The 17,320-nt window shown below is 52.0% G+C and overlaps 2 protein-coding genes across 3 annotated transcripts; one reads left to right on the forward strand and one right to left on the reverse strand.

The window, feature by feature from the left end:
• Positions 1-1,935: 1,935 nt before the first annotated feature.
• Positions 1,936-6,268, reverse strand: LOC120681779 (probable isoaspartyl peptidase/L-asparaginase 3). 2 transcript variants are annotated; one of them, XM_039963370.1, is made up of 7 exons: positions 6,109-6,268; positions 5,839-6,010; positions 4,519-4,583; positions 3,976-4,413; positions 3,846-3,904; positions 2,693-2,797; positions 1,936-2,406 (listed from the first exon to the last, which is right to left on the reverse strand). In XM_039963370.1, the coding sequence occupies exons 1-7, from the start codon at positions 6,181-6,183 to the stop codon at positions 2,187-2,189; spliced, it is 1,134 nt and encodes a 377-aa protein (XP_039819304.1). In that variant the 5' UTR covers positions 6,184-6,268; the 3' UTR covers positions 1,936-2,186. The 2 variants fall into 2 exon arrangements, with proteins under 2 accessions (XP_039819304.1, XP_039819305.1); XM_039963371.1 differs by lacking the exons at positions 5,839-6,010; positions 6,109-6,268 and having other exon boundaries at positions 3,976-4,424.
• A 363-nt stretch (positions 6,269-6,631) lies between these two features.
• Positions 6,632-9,496, forward strand: LOC120681780 (probable transcription factor MYB58). Its single transcript, XM_039963372.1, has 5 exons — positions 6,632-6,643; positions 6,754-6,947; positions 7,128-7,795; positions 8,063-8,321; positions 8,536-9,496. Exons 3-5 carry the CDS (start codon positions 7,545-7,547, stop codon positions 9,064-9,066), a joined length of 1,041 nt encoding a protein of 346 aa, XP_039819306.1. The 5' UTR covers positions 6,632-6,643; positions 6,754-6,947; positions 7,128-7,544; the 3' UTR covers positions 9,067-9,496.
• The last annotated feature ends 7,824 nt before the right edge of the window (positions 9,497-17,320 follow it).

Genomic DNA, 17,320 nt, shown 5'->3' on the forward strand with positions numbered 1-17,320 from the left:
AATGGCCGAAAAGTTTTCATGAAAATTTTCTCAGGACCTAACCAAACACGGCCAAAATGAGATCAGCCAGTAGCCAGGGGCGGATCCACATGGGGGGCTAGGGGGGATTAAGCCCCCTACCTCTTTAATACCCATGGATACCCCCCTAAGCCCCTCCTTGATTTTTGGGATGAAATAATGAAGAGGAAGAGGGGAGGAAGAAGAAAGTGGACATGATCCCCCTCTACATTTTCGGGTTAAATTCGCCACTGCCAGTAGCCCAGGATGTGACAACACAGCATCGTTTGGATAACGCACATTCACGTCGTCCAGGCGTGACTGCAGAATGATAGTCCAAAAAATAGCAGAAAAATGAAAGAAAACAAAAGGTGAAGCAGCTACAATCATAGCTAAGGGTATAAGTGGGTATCCAATAGTTTTTTGGGCTAGCTAAATAATTATGACATTCCACTCTAGTTTATTTTATCAATTATTTACATAGAATGTTATTCTAATTTATTTTATCAATTTTTTAGATCTAACTGAATAACCCAAAATATATATACCTTGCATCCCTAATCATAGCCAATGGGCAATGGCCATCGTTGACCACAGTTAATTAAGCTGGACGGACAGTTCTTTGCAGCTTGATGCGCCGGTTGGCCGGTAGGGAAGATACCCAATTGGCTTGTCCTTTCCGGATATAATAAAAGATCCTTTCCAGATATAATAAAAGAATAGAACTACTGTTGACGAAAGACCTCGTGCTGCTGGAGTCTCGTAAAGAGATAAGACAGACTATTACATTTTTATTAATGTAACTAACTCGAACGACTCAAAAACCAAATAAAACTATTATGCTTGTTCGGCTCGCTGGTCAACCAACCAGCCAGATCAGCACCGGTCACTAGTCAGTCGAAAGGATGATTGACGAAAGAGCGCACACTGCTAGTCTCATAAAGAAATAGGACAGAGTATTATCTTTTTGTTGATGTAACTAACTAGAAGGATAAAGCCCGGAACGAAGTTATTCGGGATAGGGTCGGGGTGGCACCAATTGAAGAGAAATTTATCCAGCATCGGCTGAAATAGTTTGGACATATCCAACGAAAGCCTCCTGAGGCGCCTGTGCGTAATGAGGTTTTTGAGCGAGTCGATAATGTAAAGAGGGGTAGAGGTAGACCTAAACTGACGTGGGATGAATCGGTTAAGAGACCTTAAGGATTGGAATATTTCTAAAAAAATAGCTTTGGATAGAAGCGTTTGGAGACTAGCTATCAATGTGCCTGAACCTTAAACTTATTTCTTTCGGGTTTTATCTCTAGTCTACCCCAATTTGCTTGGGAAAAAAGACTATGCTGTTGTTGTAACTAACTATAATGATAAAGAAACAAAACGATTGAATGCAGAAACAAAAACAAAGTGGCAGGCAGAGATCCCTCTCAGCATTCAGGAATCTTGAAATGGAACACCGTACTCCTCTTGGGGAGCGGAACCACTAATGGTCTGCGCAGCTTTAAATTTTGTTCCGGTACACAAAGTGTTTAGTTGCCCCTCTAAAGTTTTTGAAAGAGCATTTTTTTTATATTTGAAGTACTAAACATAGACTAATCATAAAAATAATTATAGAACTCGTCTATAAATTGCGAGACGAATCTAATGAGCATAATTAATTCACCACTAGAGGTTGTTTACTGTAGTAATTTAACATATAATTACAACTTAATTAGGTTCGTTAGATTCGTCTCGCGATTTACAGGCAGCGGTCGCAATGTGTTTTTTATTTCATCTAGATTTATGTCTCCATACAGGTGCCAGAATTTTTTTTTGGAATTTTGATTTTTGGAACTAAACACGGCCCAACTATTACATTAAACATGAATACATGATAGCCGGTCTGGGTGATGAAGTTGACTATATGCAATTCTAACTTTTCTATAATCAAACTCTGAAACAGGGCAGATCCAATGGAAGAGGGGTTTGGAGGCCTCCTTTCAATGACTTTAAAACACAACTAGGGTCAATGCGCTACATATAATAAGGTCCCAGTTTCAGAACAATCGGCTTAACAATACTATCGGAACAATCAACACAGAACATTGCTACATCATCAGTGAGCATCAATGAAGAAAATAATGTCCATCACCACGAGTGAAATACTCTGAATGCCGACGAAGCGAGCTTTTGATTTCCAGGAACCGCCACCGCTAAGGATATACTGTAATGACCTCCACGTCATGCATGCTGGAATTCCTTACCGAGTACTGGAATGTCCAACCACGGCATGCCCCAGCATGCACTCCTTTCTTGTTGACTGCAAATACAGCACCAACGAAATTTGGGAATTTGCTGGCAATTCTTGATATAGCATCCATGGCGGCGTCCCGAGGTTCCATTCCTCGTCTCATGCTCTCGACCACTTGATAACTGCAACAAAATTAATGGTAAGATTGACTTGAAGAGCAAGAAACTAGGGCTAGTGTCATCACGGACATCTGTGTAAATACACACTATATGTACTAGTCTTTAAAGGGATGTGAAAGATGCATGGTATTGCATGTCATAAGATCCCAAGAATCCAAGAGGCAGCTCTGACCAGAATACAACACTCCATCTTTCTTTTTCTCAGCGAGGTTATAGTTGAAGCTAGTCATGACATTGATCCATCTTTTTATGGACAAGGAACTTTTAATACTAGTCATTTCTTCATTACCATGGAAGGAAGCGCATCATAATATCACCATCGCCAGATGCTCCACAAGCTCCGACCTCATCATCACCATATGAAGAAGATCCTGGTATTGGTCCATCACCGACCCTGGGATCAAATGATCAGTCAGTAATTCCCATCAAGAGAAAAGCTAGAATTTGTTTAACCAGTACACCATTTTGTTGTCAAACATACACAACATTTTTTAGGTAGACTAAGAAAATAGTCTGCACCTTGTGGCAAAGAAAATTCCATTGGATGTTTTACAGGATGGTTATAAAGATGGATAGGCAGGACTCAGGAGCCATGCCAAGGTAAAGTGGCCTAAAACCTATCTTAAGAGAAGTTCCTCGGGCAAGATATTTAGGGGCATGCTATTTGGTGGTGCACTACTTAGATAACTAGCGGTCACAGTCACCCTAAAAAGGAAATTATAGCTCCTTTTATTTATTATAAAATATTGAACCACTAAATGTTGACTCAACAAATCTGTAAAAAAAAAAAAGTTGAGTCGCCAAGAAAAATGTTGAACCAACAAATCTCATAAGTAAAGAAAGTTGAGTCAACAAAATATACAGGGAAGAAAAATAATAAAAATGAAAGATCCAGGAAGTAGTAGCCCAAAAAGGAAGAGATGGGAGAAATGCTAAAAAGGAAAAGATGTGGAAAGAAATTGGCCAAAAATAGAAGTTGACCACAACTTAGTGGTGTATCACCAAATAACAAAATCCCATATTTATGTCTCTACAGAATTAATGAATTCAACAGATTCAGCAGCTAGTCTTGAATGTTTCAGAATACAGTAAAATAACTTTGTACATGTAACAAAAAGCAAAAATGCATGAAATAGATGCTAAATAGAGGTGAGGACATTTAGTGGATTAACATCATTTTCCAACAGACCAACACAGAGTAATTCAAATACAGTGTTACAAGACCAGAGGCTGTGACTAAATAGTAACTACCTCACCCAATGGCCGTAGGAAAGATGCACCAAACAGTACAATGGCATGCTATGTATGAATTAGAAGCATTGAGTAGCTGGAGAATAGCATGAAGAGATACAGGGAAAAACGAAAAACTAGTAATTTAGCTTAAAGATGTGCCCATGCTAGATTGCTATGTGAAATGGGCCAACATCACGGAAAATGCTCACCTTCCTGGAATTTTAAATGTAGCACCATTGGTTGATGTCCCAACAGCTATATGACCCATCTAACATAAAACAATACCAATATAAGTATTTCAACAACAGAAAGAGTCAACCAATATTGAATATGAGCTACCTTGTCAATCACCGCCATAGAGATAGTGTCATGGTTGTGGTGATCAATAAACTTCAAATGGGAGTTTATTGGCTCCAGTAAACTATCACTTTGGAACCACTCCTGGCAAACACCTCCTTGATTCTGTTCTACCTCATGCTTTACAGAGTCCGAAGCTCGTGCTAAATTGATAGGACGATATGGGCCACAGCTACCGGCAGGAGCAACATTTTTCCAGAAGTTGGGTTGGCAGTGATTCTGTCTCCAGTTTGCCCATTTCTCAAGTGACTCTGGAGAACTTAGATTAATTGGTCCTGGAAGGCCCATTGAAATTGCAAAGTCTGTTGCCTTCTCGCCAACAAGCAGAGTATGCAAGCTGTGCTCCATTACCAACTTTGCTGCCTTAATTCCATCCTTAACATATCTCATGGCAGCCACAGCTCCAATTTCCATTGTTGCCTGCCAGTTTCCTTAAGCAAAAATAGTGTGGTGTATCACATCCACTATGAATGCTGAAACAAAATATCAATATGTAATTTGGCAAGTAGGCAAACCAACTGTTACCCCATTCATGATAAGAGCATCTAGCGTAGTTTCACCATTCTCATCTGGACTTCCACCAGGACCAACTGTGTGAAGTGTAAAAAATAGTCAATATCATCAGAACCAGGTTTATTCATGAGGCATACTAAACACAGGCAAGTTGTTCCAATAGATTTGTTGTAGGTAAGGAAAGAGTTCTGCATTAGGAGATGAGATAGAACACTAGGAACAGATGGGGAGTATTTCTGAACACAGTAAGCCTAATATCTAAAGTATCTACTACACGATAGGAATGATACACAGCTCTCTTGCGTATTCGAGAAAAAAAAATGTCTACATGAGTAGGCAAAAACATTATATTTTTATTCCAATTTCCAACTATCGTTTTAACTTGGTAAGATCAAATTAGTGCAGTTAATGTAAAACCTCACATATATATCTCACTACTTGGGTTAACTCTTCATAGTCACAGATATTTGGTTTCACTGTCTCAAAGTAAACTTAAGTCCAAGAAGAATGCAGACCGGTACATCACTAGAGTACACTCTGCACTTTCCAAAGGGGAAAAAAAAACTCCATCAAACCTCAGGTATCACACCCATGTTCAAAGAATATTCTGCTACGATCTTTAGTATTGTCAAGTGTCAAGAACAAGATGCCAAATAATTGAGAATGGTTCAATTTTAGCCCAACTCTTGTATTATACCAATATGTTTCATCACATTGAAAGAACATAATCCTGAATCAATGTACAGCTAGGGGAACTCAAATGGCACCAGTGATTTATGAGAAATATTATTTCCATGAACGCGTTCAAGTGTTGTGAGACTCAATGCCAGCAAGCGTATATCTGGTCTATGGAGAAGATGTAATCCACTTTGTTATACTGCTATAGTGCTATACAAATTTAAAACATTTCCATCTATTAGCCAGATTATGACAGTTAAGAGACCTCATGAACCAAGCATTGATATATGACCACTATCCAGCACCAGTCAGTTGAGAGTAGCACAAAAAAGCAATTAATGGAACTGATATAGGAAGCACTACAGAACAGAAGTGCAGAAAACACTTGTGCATGTAGCAATGACAGCATAGATATACAGATTAAAAAAACAACTGCAAACGGAAAACAATTGGAGTGTTTGAACATTTGGGTTTCCAGTCTGCTTGGGTGTTCCTGATGTTCGAAGCTTGCGCGATGCGCTTCCAGTCTGCTCTTGGGTGTATCAATATGCTTCAGAAAGCAACACCACTGTTTCCACCCTCTCGACCTCGCGAGCGACAACTGTGGCCTCGCTCCATTTGCTGTAATCAGAATGACACGGGCAAGCGACTGACCTGTCCCATCGCAGCGGAGCACCTCGCAGGCGGAGCAGCCGGCGACGACAGCGTCCACGGCCGAACCCCCTCCGTCACCGGCCGAGACCACATCCCACGCCGCCCTGACCGCCTCCCGGAACGGCCAGGTGCTCACCACCAGCGGAAACGCCCCGCCTCCGCCGTCCACCGCCTGATTGAAACCCCCAAACCCCAACAATCCAAATCCATCAACGATGTAGAAAGCCAATCCAAACTACATAGACCGAATCGAATCGAATCTCCGCTTACCAAGCACCTGTTGAACCGCAGCACCAGGAGCCCAACCAGAAGACTCACGGAGCTCCGCCCCATGGATGAATCCATGGGTGCTGGTGCGCGATTGGCTGGTTACCGAGGCGGGTTGCCTTGGTGAGGTCACCGCGATTTGTCCACACAGACACAGGCGTTTCGGTGGAGACCTGTCCCACATGTCAGTGGGCTTGCAGGTGGCTACTTCCAAGGGGGTCCCACCTGTCGGTGAGATTCCGCGCTTGTAAAGGGTGCCACTCCCGTAGCTGCGTGCTGACCCCCCAGAATACCCTAGTGCGCGGCGGCGATGGACGAGCGCGGAGGCGGCGGCGGCGGCGGCGTGGCGGCGGAGAGGTGGCCGTGGTGGGCGGCGGCGAGCGCGGCGCAAGCGGCGGCCGGGGTCGCGTGGTTCCGACGGGGCAAGGGCGGCACGGCGGTGGCGATGCCGTTCAAGGCGTTCGCCATCGCCTCCCTCTTCGTCGGCGCCGGCGCCACCGCCGCCGCCGCCGGAGTGCTCGCCGCGGGCGTCGGATCGGTACGTCGCCGGCGCCGACATTCCGCTCCTGCGCGGTGAATAACACTGCTGTTTTGCTGCACGGATTCGCGCTGATCTGGTGCGCCCGCGGTGGTGCCCGTGTCCTGCAGGTGGAGGACATGAAGGGCGTGGGCGCGAGCATCCGGAGGTGGATGGGAGCTCCTCCTCGGCGAGTGGGAGGTGACTAACCAGCACGCCTCGACCGTGATCTGGACGAGAATTTTCAGCCCTGCGCCCCTGCTAGGAAAACTAGAATTCCGAGAGGTGGATGTGATCCTGAGGATGCTTCACATTTGGGAGCTAGGTGTGTGTCACTCTGAATTGGTGTGCAAATGAGTAATAAGATCACTCTTGTAATGCACTGCTACCTTGTATCACAAGCTTATTTTGATCAAAATCTCCTTCGTTCCATGGTCTACATTGTACTTTACTATCTTTGTTGGTTTTCCCCAAATGCAAACTTGCTGAAACCAATTTTTACCAGATCGGCGATCGGAAGGACCGCAAGTTCGTGACCGGAGCCAATAGAACACCTGAATTCCGGCCGCATGCGACAACAAAATGTTTGATGTCAAAATGCGTACGCACACGGCACGGGGCGGCTGGACACGAAGCATACTTGGCCCGCGGGAATCGGAGGTCGTGGGGGTGGAGGAGCGGTTAACCGCCCGCGTTCGAGCGCCCCGGCCGCGCTCCACCGCTGCCTGCGCCGCTTCGGGAATCAAACCCGCCCGTCGGATCGCCACCGGACGCTCCCCGTCGCGCCACGTGCGCCACGCGCTCCCCTGGTGGGTCCATAAGGAGCAAGACGATCGACGACGGCGTACGCACGCAGCGCTTCTCCGGAGCAGTTCCCTGAGGAGCGAGCGAGAGACAGAGGTCGCGCTCCTGCGGCGAGGCAATGGCTCGAGCGCCCGGCGGTGGCCGCCGGCGGGGCGGCGGCGGCGGCGGCAGGAAGAGGGACGCGGCGGGCGGCGGGGAGGCGGTGCGGAAGGGGCCCTGGATGGCGGAGGAGGACGCGGTGCTGCTGGAGCACGTGCGCGCGCACGGGCCCCGCGACTGGAGCTCCATTCGATCCAAAGGCCTCCTGCCGCGCACCGGCAAGTCCTGCCGCCTCCGCTGGGTCAACAAGCTCCGGCCAAACCTCAAGACGTGAGCGCGATCCCTCTCGTCTTTTTGCCCCCACTGATTCGCTTCTCGTCTTCTCTGCTTAGTATGAGCGCACGGGGCATCATGACCGAACTGCATTTGCTAGGTTTTAGAGCTGCATTTTGCTTGGGTTTAGGCTGCATTGATCGCGGAGACTTGAACCATATAATCCGCATTCTATCTTCTCTGCACCGCGCGGAATTGTTGCCGTCCGCATTTTGCGCTCGGCTGATCTCGAATTTACGGTGGCAATTGAACTTTCTGCGACAGTGGCTGCAAGTTCTCTGCCGAGGAGGAGCGGGTGGTGCTGGAGCTGCAGGCGCAGTTCGGGAACAAGTGGGCGAGGATCGCCACCTACTTGCCGGGGAGGACGGACAACGACGTGAAGAACTTCTGGAGCACCCGCCAGAAGCGGCTCGCCAGGCTGCTGCGCGCACCGCTCCCCGCCCGGTGCACCAGCAGGAACACCGGCGCCGCCGGCAAGGCGCCTGCAGCCGCCTCGTCTCTGGAGTCGCGACCGGCCACCGTGGTACGCGCATGCAATTCTCGTTGGTCACTCCTTCCATTTCTTAAGGCCACTGATACTTTTCAGGGAAATGATCACGAGGAATTTGGAGTCATTTGTGTCCAGAACCAGAATCTTTCTTTTAATAAACATCTGTGCCCAGTATGAAATTGCTCTCTTCTTCGTGTATTAGTGTAAATTTTTTTTGATGAAAATGTGTGCTGTCAACTATTATCAGGGTCCCTGCCTGGACCGAGTTCCATTCGGGAGCAGCTCCTCCGGCGTCCACCCGTGCAGCGCAGCAACACCATTCATGGACGCCCGGAATGCTGCACTGGTCCCGTACGATCAGTCGGCCTCTGGACTTCTCAGCTTCAACGGAGCGCTGCCGCCGTTCGCGCCGGGCATCGATAGCCAGGAGTGCTCGTCGTCAAACGCAGCCCCGTTGCTTCAACAGTCGCCGTTCGATGAGCCTCCGTACCCTCTGCTCGACTACCCAGGGATGCCGGAGTGCTGGAACATGGCTCCCGGCGGGTTCGTCAATGCCGGCACTATGGACTATCTCGCCTACCAGGAGCTGCTTCCGATGATAGCGCAATCCGCTCCGATGATGTTCCCGTTCTTCGGCACGGAGTGCGCGCAAGGTGGCGTCAAGCCAGAGCCCCCGGACGCCCCTGACTTCTTCGACGACCTCCCGCCCGACATGTTCGACTCCCTTGATCAGGTGCCCCCGCCGTTGTCACCGCCTGCGACGAGCTCTGGATTTTGACGTTGGCCTTTCCAATGGACGAAATCTGCCATTCATCGTTCTTGTCTGGTATGCATTTGGACTGCCTGTTCTGAACAGTACTAGCCATTGCTGAAAGTTTTAGCCTTTGCAGCCGGCTTACTTAACCTTGCAATGATTCAGAGTCGAGCTTTGTGCTGGACATGGAAAGTGCAATACTTCTAACCTTAGATGCAGAATGTAAGATGCATGTCATGCAAGTGTTGATCAAGTGGTTGTGGTTGTAATGTCTGTAAAGCTTAGCATGCTGTAAGATCGGTATCAGTCTAGTACAAGATCGAGATGTAAGAAGTTTAGCATGTAAGAGTGTCTGTGCTAATTGGGCCTGGTGTTATTATTGGGCTTGTCACGAGGAAAAGGTGTGCTGTTCAGAATCTTAAATTCTTAATCTAAGTTGACAGGTTTGGTTGGAGTCGAGGTGACACGTCGTAAGTATACATGACTGCATGAGATTGCTCTCATCTCAGTCATGACTCTGAAAAAGGACGGTCGAATGACTCAGCAATGTTTAAATTTGAGTTCTCGTTGTACAAACAACAACCTAAACCTTGACTGTTTCTGATGACAAAACAAGTTGGTTTTGGCAATATGAGGTAAAACTTTGATCAATGATTTCTATGAAAACATGCTATTAAACTTTTATGAAAGCTTGCTATGTCATCATATTAGTAGAAGAAAAATAATTTGCCCTCTTGATGAGGGAAACATGACCCAAAACCATATACACGATTACAAGTATAGTGGGTGGAGAATTGCATTGTCGAGCACACTGACACACTACATGGTTTTTAGCGGGTGAAAACAGCAAAGCTGCACTACACAATTTTTAGCAGGAGAAAACCAGCAAACCTGCAACATTTAAGGATGACAATTCTTCACAGTGCAATTGCAAACCTGCCGCAGCTCCGCGTTACGGTCTGCTTTGGTTTCGGGCGTCGATTTCGTTCTCCTGCAGGAGTTCGTGAATCGTGAGCAACCCGACACAGCAGTGCAATCGCTGGTCGCCAGTTCGTTGCTGAAGCTCTAGACAGAATTTTTGGCTATGCAGGCAACATCTTTTGGGACTGTTGTTTTTCTGGTGCTATCGCTGCTCGTTGTATCGCACGACAATAGTTCTAAGCTCATCTGGTTTTCGTTTTGCAATTTATCTGTTCCTGCTGCTGCTACTTTTTTGTTAAGTGAGTTCAGTGTTCTGCAGTTTCCTCTCTCCCTCTCCCCCTCTCTGATTTTCAGCGCCAAGTGCAGGCAGTGGCGGATCTAGGCCCTGTTTGGTTTGTTCTAGGAAAATCCTAGAATGGACTTTGACCGTTTATTAGAGATGTCAAACAAAAACAGTTTATAAAATCAACTTCAGAACCCCTGCGTTAGGAACCCTGAAGAATCTAATGAGGCCTTTGACCGCGTGATTGGAGGATGGTTACTGCAGCATCACTGTAGCCAATCATTAATTAATTACCGTCATTAGATTTGTCGCGAGAAATTACACCCATCCCTGTAGAGGTTTTGCAAATTGTCGGTGTCCAGACCTCGCGGCCTGGTGCCAACTAGTAATCGAAGCTGCGTGTCCCTAACCCTAGATGGTTGATGCAAGAGGTAACACAGTAACACAAGGGTTTATCCTGTTTCCGGCCGCGGGGCCGTACATCCAGCAGAGGTGTGCAAGTGCACTGTATTATCTTGCACCGGAGTGCCTGTAGTAGGGGAGTACAAGCGAGGCGAGAGAGGGAGGGAAGCTTCTAGATCTCTGCTAGAGGAGAAGATGATTGAGGCTAGTGCCAATATCGTGCTCTGGAGAGCGGGGTGTGTGTGTGTGTGTGTGCTGCGGGATGAGCGAGATGAGCTGAGAGTCCATCCCCTGGAAGGAGCCCGCCTCCTCCTTTTATAGACACAAGGAGGGGCGGAGTACATGTATGGAAAACCCCCGAAGTCGTCGTCTTCTCCCCGAATCGGAGGTGTGCGGCGGATGATCGCTGTTGGAAGTACACTGTGGAGTACTGGAGAACATGGCGTCGGGTGTGGCAGTCGTCCTGGGAAGCTCTTTAGCCTTGCGGGGTTCGTGCCGGCGTCCTGCGGCTCCAGTGGATGGAGTGGCGGTTGCTGTAGAGAGTGCCGTCCTCCGCGCTTCACCTGGCGGAGCGCCGAGGGTCCTGTTGACGGTGGTCTTGCGCTGGTCAAGGTCCGTACATCACCCGAAGGTTGCGCCCATGCTCGCCGAGGGTCCTGCGGAGGAGGAATGTACGGGGAGTTGGCGGCATAGTGGCGGGAACAGCGTCAGGCATGTCTGCACAGGGTGTCGCAGGTTCCCACAGGGTCGGTACAGTGCCGGGGATGGCGGCACAGCGACCGGAGTTGGCAGACGGGACTCTGGTCACTCCCGCTGTGTGGCATGGCGGCCTGACGCCGTCTGACTCCCACGCTTTGCGGTGGAGCAGTTGGCATTTAATGCGTCTGTCAGTTGGGTGGGTGAGCAGATGAGTTGCTTGTTTCGCCTGTCGAGGGTGGCCTCGAGCGAGGCGGAGTTTCCCCCGTGCCGAGGCCCCGCGGAGGGCTCAGCTGATGGGGTCTCAAGCGAGGCGGAGTTGGCCTGTTCTCCGTGGGTAGGGCTCCTACTCTCGAGCGAGGCAGAGATGTAGCGCACCGCTGGAGGCCTCGAGCGAGGTGGAGATTGTTCCGCAGGTTCGAGGGGAGCCTCGGATGGGCTGCACCGCGGTGCTGGGCCGTGGACCGAGTACGGATTGGGCTTCTTTGGGAGACTGGGGAGGATCCGGATGCTGTGTGAGAGCTGGAAGAGTTTTATGGTATCCGGATGTAGAGCGACGACGGAGTTGTCGTCATTGGTGGCTTCGTTCACCTCCAGCCAGTTCGGCGACTTCTTCCTCTCCAAGATCGCTGTCGAGTAGTCCTTCTTCCCCTTGGGATCGGAGGAAGACGACTTGCCTTGGTTCGCCATGACCGCAGAGTACGGCGAGGTGGTTGGCATTGTGGCCTGCTTGCCTAATTGCGTTTTGCGCTTTTGAGGGCGTTCGAGTCCCTAGATTAGGGTGCCCCTAATTACGGTACTCGACAGTAGCCCCCGAGCCTTTGGAGGGATGAGTATCAGTCCTGCAGAGGCTTGACCCCTCGGAGTTGTGACTCGGATGCTAATTGTTGGGATTTGGTTCCTCGAATGTGTGAAGTTTCCTCCGTGGGGGCGCGTCAGCGCACCCACGGGTGTAACCCCCGAGGCCTTGGAGGAGTGGAGGCACTCGTCCAAGGGCTATAAACACCGCGTTTGTGTGGTCGACCAGGTGAGGCAGCCTACCTAGCATTCGTTTCAACCGGCCTCGGTGTTCCTTTCAGCCGGCATCGGCATTCTTTTCAGCTGGTAGGGTGGCTCTTGCCCTCTGCGGACCAAACCAAACGGCTTATTGAGTGTACAGGGAGATTTGTTCGGCACGTGGAATTTCACAATCGGCGGCAACCGATTTATTCGAGGGTACGGCCTTGGCCGTGGGTGCGAGGAGCCCCCGAGGCCTGGCCCATGTGAAGGCGTTCAGGGGAACCCTCGTCTTAGCGTTACGACCCTCGTCGCTCTTCTGCAGGGAGGAGGGGTGAAGCAAGCCATGCTACCCATGTCCGGGCCGCGAGCCATGGATGCTTCGGTGAGCTGTTAGCGGGTAGTTCAAGCGGACGTCCGTGCCTCGTTCGATAAGGGTCGGCTCATGGTCTGTAGACACGTCACATAAAGCGTTCACAAAGGTTCGCTAGGCGGGGCTCGGTCCCATTAGATAGGGCCCGAGGGCTCGATACTCTCTCTCTATGGGATCCCCCTTACTAGGCACCCTCGGCTGGCCTTGAACACTGCGTAGGACATCTCGAACTCCGCATTCGAGGGTAGCTTGTACGACACGTCCACACTGTCCCTGACTCTGGTGATCTGGGGCATCTGTCGAACCCTCGGTGGGCCAGCCTTCGAACCCCTGATCAGTAAGGCCCCAGAATAAAGTTCCTTCGATGGTAAGGAACCCCTCAGAGGGAATATTCTGTCACAGTCCGCGTACGGCGCGGAGTCGTGGGTCACGCACGGGTCTTCCGCTGGTCGTGGGTGACGTGTCCCGGTGCAAACGGTGCGGGCATGCCTTTTCAGGCAGCAGCCTCGGGTAGACGGAACGGCGTGGGCGGCGACCGGTCGATGGGACGGCGCTACAATGTCGCTGTTCCGCATCGGTTACCGCACCGCAATAATTACTGCGTGCGCGCGTAGGGATTCACAGGTGTGGGCCCAACTGTCAGTGACCGCGAAACCTACCGCATTTAATGCAGCAGATCCGGGGCTGCTGCGGAGAATCTGCTCGGCGCAGCGATAAAAGAGAGGGGGGATCGGTTCGGCTTACCTTGCCATCGCCTTTGCCTCCCCTACTTTCTCCGCCTCCCCTGCATTAGAGCCCAGAGCCAAGAAGCGAGAGGAGAAAGAAGAAGAGGAGAAGCGAGCGCACCTTTCCCTTCGTTCGAGCCCTTTCACCTGCGTCCCCTTTCATCGAAGTGATGGCGCATCTTGCTGATCCGACGCCGTGGGGAAGGTCCACCGCCGACACAGCGTTCCTGGAGTCGCTGGTCGCCGACGGGCTCTTGCCGCCGAACACCGACGAGTCGTGTCCGGCGTGGATCGCCCCGATGTCGAAGGAGAGGGAGCCACAGCCCCCGAGCGGCTACATCGTGAGCCTCGCGCGGCTGCACGACAGGGGCGGAGGCAGCTGGATTCCTGGGTATTCCCAGGAATACCTAACTTTTTTTGCACCACAACAAGTATATACATTAAGTAATACATATATACATACTATATTGAGTCACAATTTCCATTCTTGAGCTCAAACATAGCCCAAATAGACGATCCAACCCACAAACGAAATCCTCCTCCTACCAGGCCAGCTTCGGCCCACAAATCACGGCCCACAAGTCACCAATAGGCAACGACCCACCGGCCTGCTCTGTTCTCTCGCTCAATTCCTCTGTGTCCCGAGTCTCTGTCCCTCCCGTAGTCCCGTTCGGCATTCCTTCCGTTGATGGTTCCCCAAAATCCAAAGCACCGAAAAGGCAAAAACCTAGATCGGCAGGTGGGCGGAGGCCGGAACCGGGAGCCGCTTCTGGCGACCGCGAGCGCCGGCAGGGGGGCGCGGCCCGCGGGCAGGCGGCCTGTGCCCTCCCGCTGCTCGGCAGTTGCGGGGCGCTGGGCGGCGGCACCGTGGCAGGCCGCTGGAGCCTGGGGCGCAGGTCGCTGGGCAGCGGCAGGCGTTGCCGGCTGCCGCGCTGTGCCGCCTGCCCACGGGGGCAAGGCCAAGGGAGGCAGGGATTCATAGTTCAGGTGTCGGAGCAACCAATGACCAGGGGGCAGGCAGGGGACAGAGGTCAGAGGTGAGCAAGCAGAGCTTTGCAATTAGAAATTTTGTCTTCCAATTGATATACCATTTTGCTACTCTTCCAAGCCATGAAGGCACAGGAACATAAAGTTAGAGTTAATTTGCAATTTTCTTTATGTATTTTGTAAAAACTTCCCTAATTCCCTTTGTTTCATGGATATATTAGAGTTGAACAGCTTTGTACCTTTATTTTCTCAAATACTACGTCTTGCGAACCTTTTACTGTTCACATGGCTTTTTTTAGTTGTTGGGAGATGGGAATACCCTACTCTAAAATCCTGGCTCCGCCACTGCTGCACGAGCGGGGATTCGGTGTCCCCGCCGGCCGGTTCATCCGTGCGCTCTGCCACCACTACAAGGTGGAGCTGCACAACTTCGCCCCCAACTCCATCTCGCAGGCGGCGGTATTCGTCGCCATCTGTGAGGGTTATCTGGGGTTGGTGGCGAACTGGGAGCTGTGGAAGCACCTGTTCTGCGGGGAGCTCTACACCGAGCGCGCCCAGCAAGGGCCGAGGAGAGCCACCTGCGCCAGCGACCTCACGCTTCAAGTGTGTGAGAGGAGGGGGGATCTGTACATACCCTGCAAGATGACGACAAACAACACCGGGTGGAGCCGAGGGTGGTTTTACCTGTGCAACGACGGCGGACGGCTCCCGACGTACACTGGCAAGATCCTGAGGGAGAAGCCAGACAGGTGGGGGTACGGGGTGTTGCCCCCCAAGCGCTAGGCCAAGATCGGGGTGTTCACCGACGCGCTGCAGCATCTAGCGTGCCGGGGGCCGACCGCGTCTGCCGTCATAGCCAATTTTCATCGGCAGAGGGTGCTCCCCCTTATGGAGAGGAAGCTGGCGATCTACCAGCTGACGCCCAAGGCCGCACCCGAGGGTTCGAGGATGTCCAAGAGATTGTTTTCTTGTGATGCTGCTGCCCAGAGGGCGAAGAGCTCGGTGGCGTACTACCCCTCCGACTCCTCGGAGCTCTGGGCGATCAAGATGCGCCCCGCGGAGGGGCACATCCAGCTGGTAGGTTTTGCTTTTGGTTGTCGATGGTTTTGCGTTGCTCCCCTTCCCCTTCCTAATCTTAGTCATGTCCGCAGGGACTGACTCACACCGGGTACGCGTTGGACCCCCCGCTCCCCGAGATCCGCAAGGAGAACCGCCTGCGCGCGCAAACGGAGAAAAAGCGGAAGGACAAGGCGAAGACGACCGTCCTCAGGAAGAGGCTGAGGAGGGAAGCCCATGAGAAGGAGAACAAGAGGAGGGAGAGGGAGGGCCTCTCGCTGGAGACCACGCCCGAGTCCACCCCGGAGGCAAGTTCCTTGTCCGGCGAGGTGGACTTCTCGGAGTCCGAGGACTACGAGACGGAGACGGCCAGAAGCCCTCCGCCGGTCCAGCAACGGGCCGGCGTTGAGGCCTCGGCGCCGGCGGTGGGCGGGGAGGGCCCTGCGCCGGCAACGATTGAGAAAGCGCCTTCGCCGAGGGCGGACAGGGGGTCGCCCACGCCGACAGTGGGCCGGACGTCGCTCGCGCCGGCAGCTGGCAGGAGGGTGCCTGCGGCAGAGGGCCAAGGAGCACCCGCGTCCGGGGCGGCGGCGGGCGAGCAGACATCTGCACCCGCGACGTCGGCGGGCAGCAGGACGTCCGCGGCGAGCGCGGAGGCCCTCGGGCAGACCGCCCCGAGGGTTCAGGCTAGTCCAAGGGCGACGCCCCCAAGTCGGTCGTCGGGAAGCGGCGGAGTGCCGCGAGCCCAGAGGAGCGGCTCGGGCAAGCGCAAACTGAGCGCCCTGTTGATGTAAGTAACTCTGATTCCGCTCTTCGCATCTGTTTGTTCGATTCTCCGGTCTTAGCTGGTCTCAGCTTTCTCCCCTGCTTTGTCCAGCCTGAAGGCCGCTACCCCGAACACCGCCCCGCTCACGCTGTCCAAGGTCCTCAAGTCCGGGGCAAGTGCTACACCACATTCGGTGGAGCAACCCCCGACCGGAGGGCCTCAGGCGCTAGAGGCGGCCGCTGCGAAGCTTCGGGAAGCACTGGTCCGGGGAGCCCAGAGGGTCCAGGCGCAGTCGGACGCAGGCGACGCCGGCCAGAGCAGCGCAGCAGTGGCCGCTCGGCCGACTGAGGAGGAGGCCGGCCGGGGCGGCGCGGAGGATGCCGCCCGGCCGGATGCTGGAGAAGACGCCGGCTGAGGCGGCGAGGAGGATGCCGCCCAGCCAGGAGCCAGAGAAGGGGAGACTGGCGGGGATGCCTCGGAGCGTCCCACCAGCCAGGCGGACGGTGAAGTCCTCGCTCCCGAGCCCGCGAGGGCTGGGGACGAGGAGGCCGCAGCGGCGGCGGCGTTGCAGACTACGCCGGTGGAAGAAGAGACCCTCTGTAAGGATCGATGGACCAAGAGGGGGGTGAATTGGGCCTTTTTCAATTTCTAAAACAAGGTAAAACAACCTTAACCTATGCAATACTAGTAGGGCACCAATTCACCAACCGGATAACTAAGCTACCTACACAAGCTAAGAGAGATAAAAACAAAGTAAAGCCTAGCAAGGTAGAGCTAAGTTATGATTTCTAAGTCAAGCACATGAGTAAATTGCATGAAAGAAAATGCTTGAATAAAGAGAGTGGACTAGAGACGACCGGATTTTTTCCCGTGGTGTCGATGTGTTGGCACACACCCCTAGTCCACGTTGTGACACTCACTAAGAGTCTTGTCACCTCCCATGTCACCGAGACTTGGGCGCTCACTAAGAGTCTCCGTTCACCATCCCGGCGTGGTGGAGCTCAAGCCACGTACAATCTTCTTCTCCGGGCTCCCACAATCCTTGGCAAGCTCCGCGAGAAACACCCCGATCA

This window comes from Panicum virgatum, chromosome 7N, assembly GCF_016808335.1.
Source record: "Panicum virgatum strain AP13 chromosome 7N, P.virgatum_v5, whole genome shotgun sequence".
In the NCBI taxonomy this organism is placed as follows: domain Eukaryota; kingdom Viridiplantae; phylum Streptophyta; class Magnoliopsida; order Poales; family Poaceae; genus Panicum; species Panicum virgatum.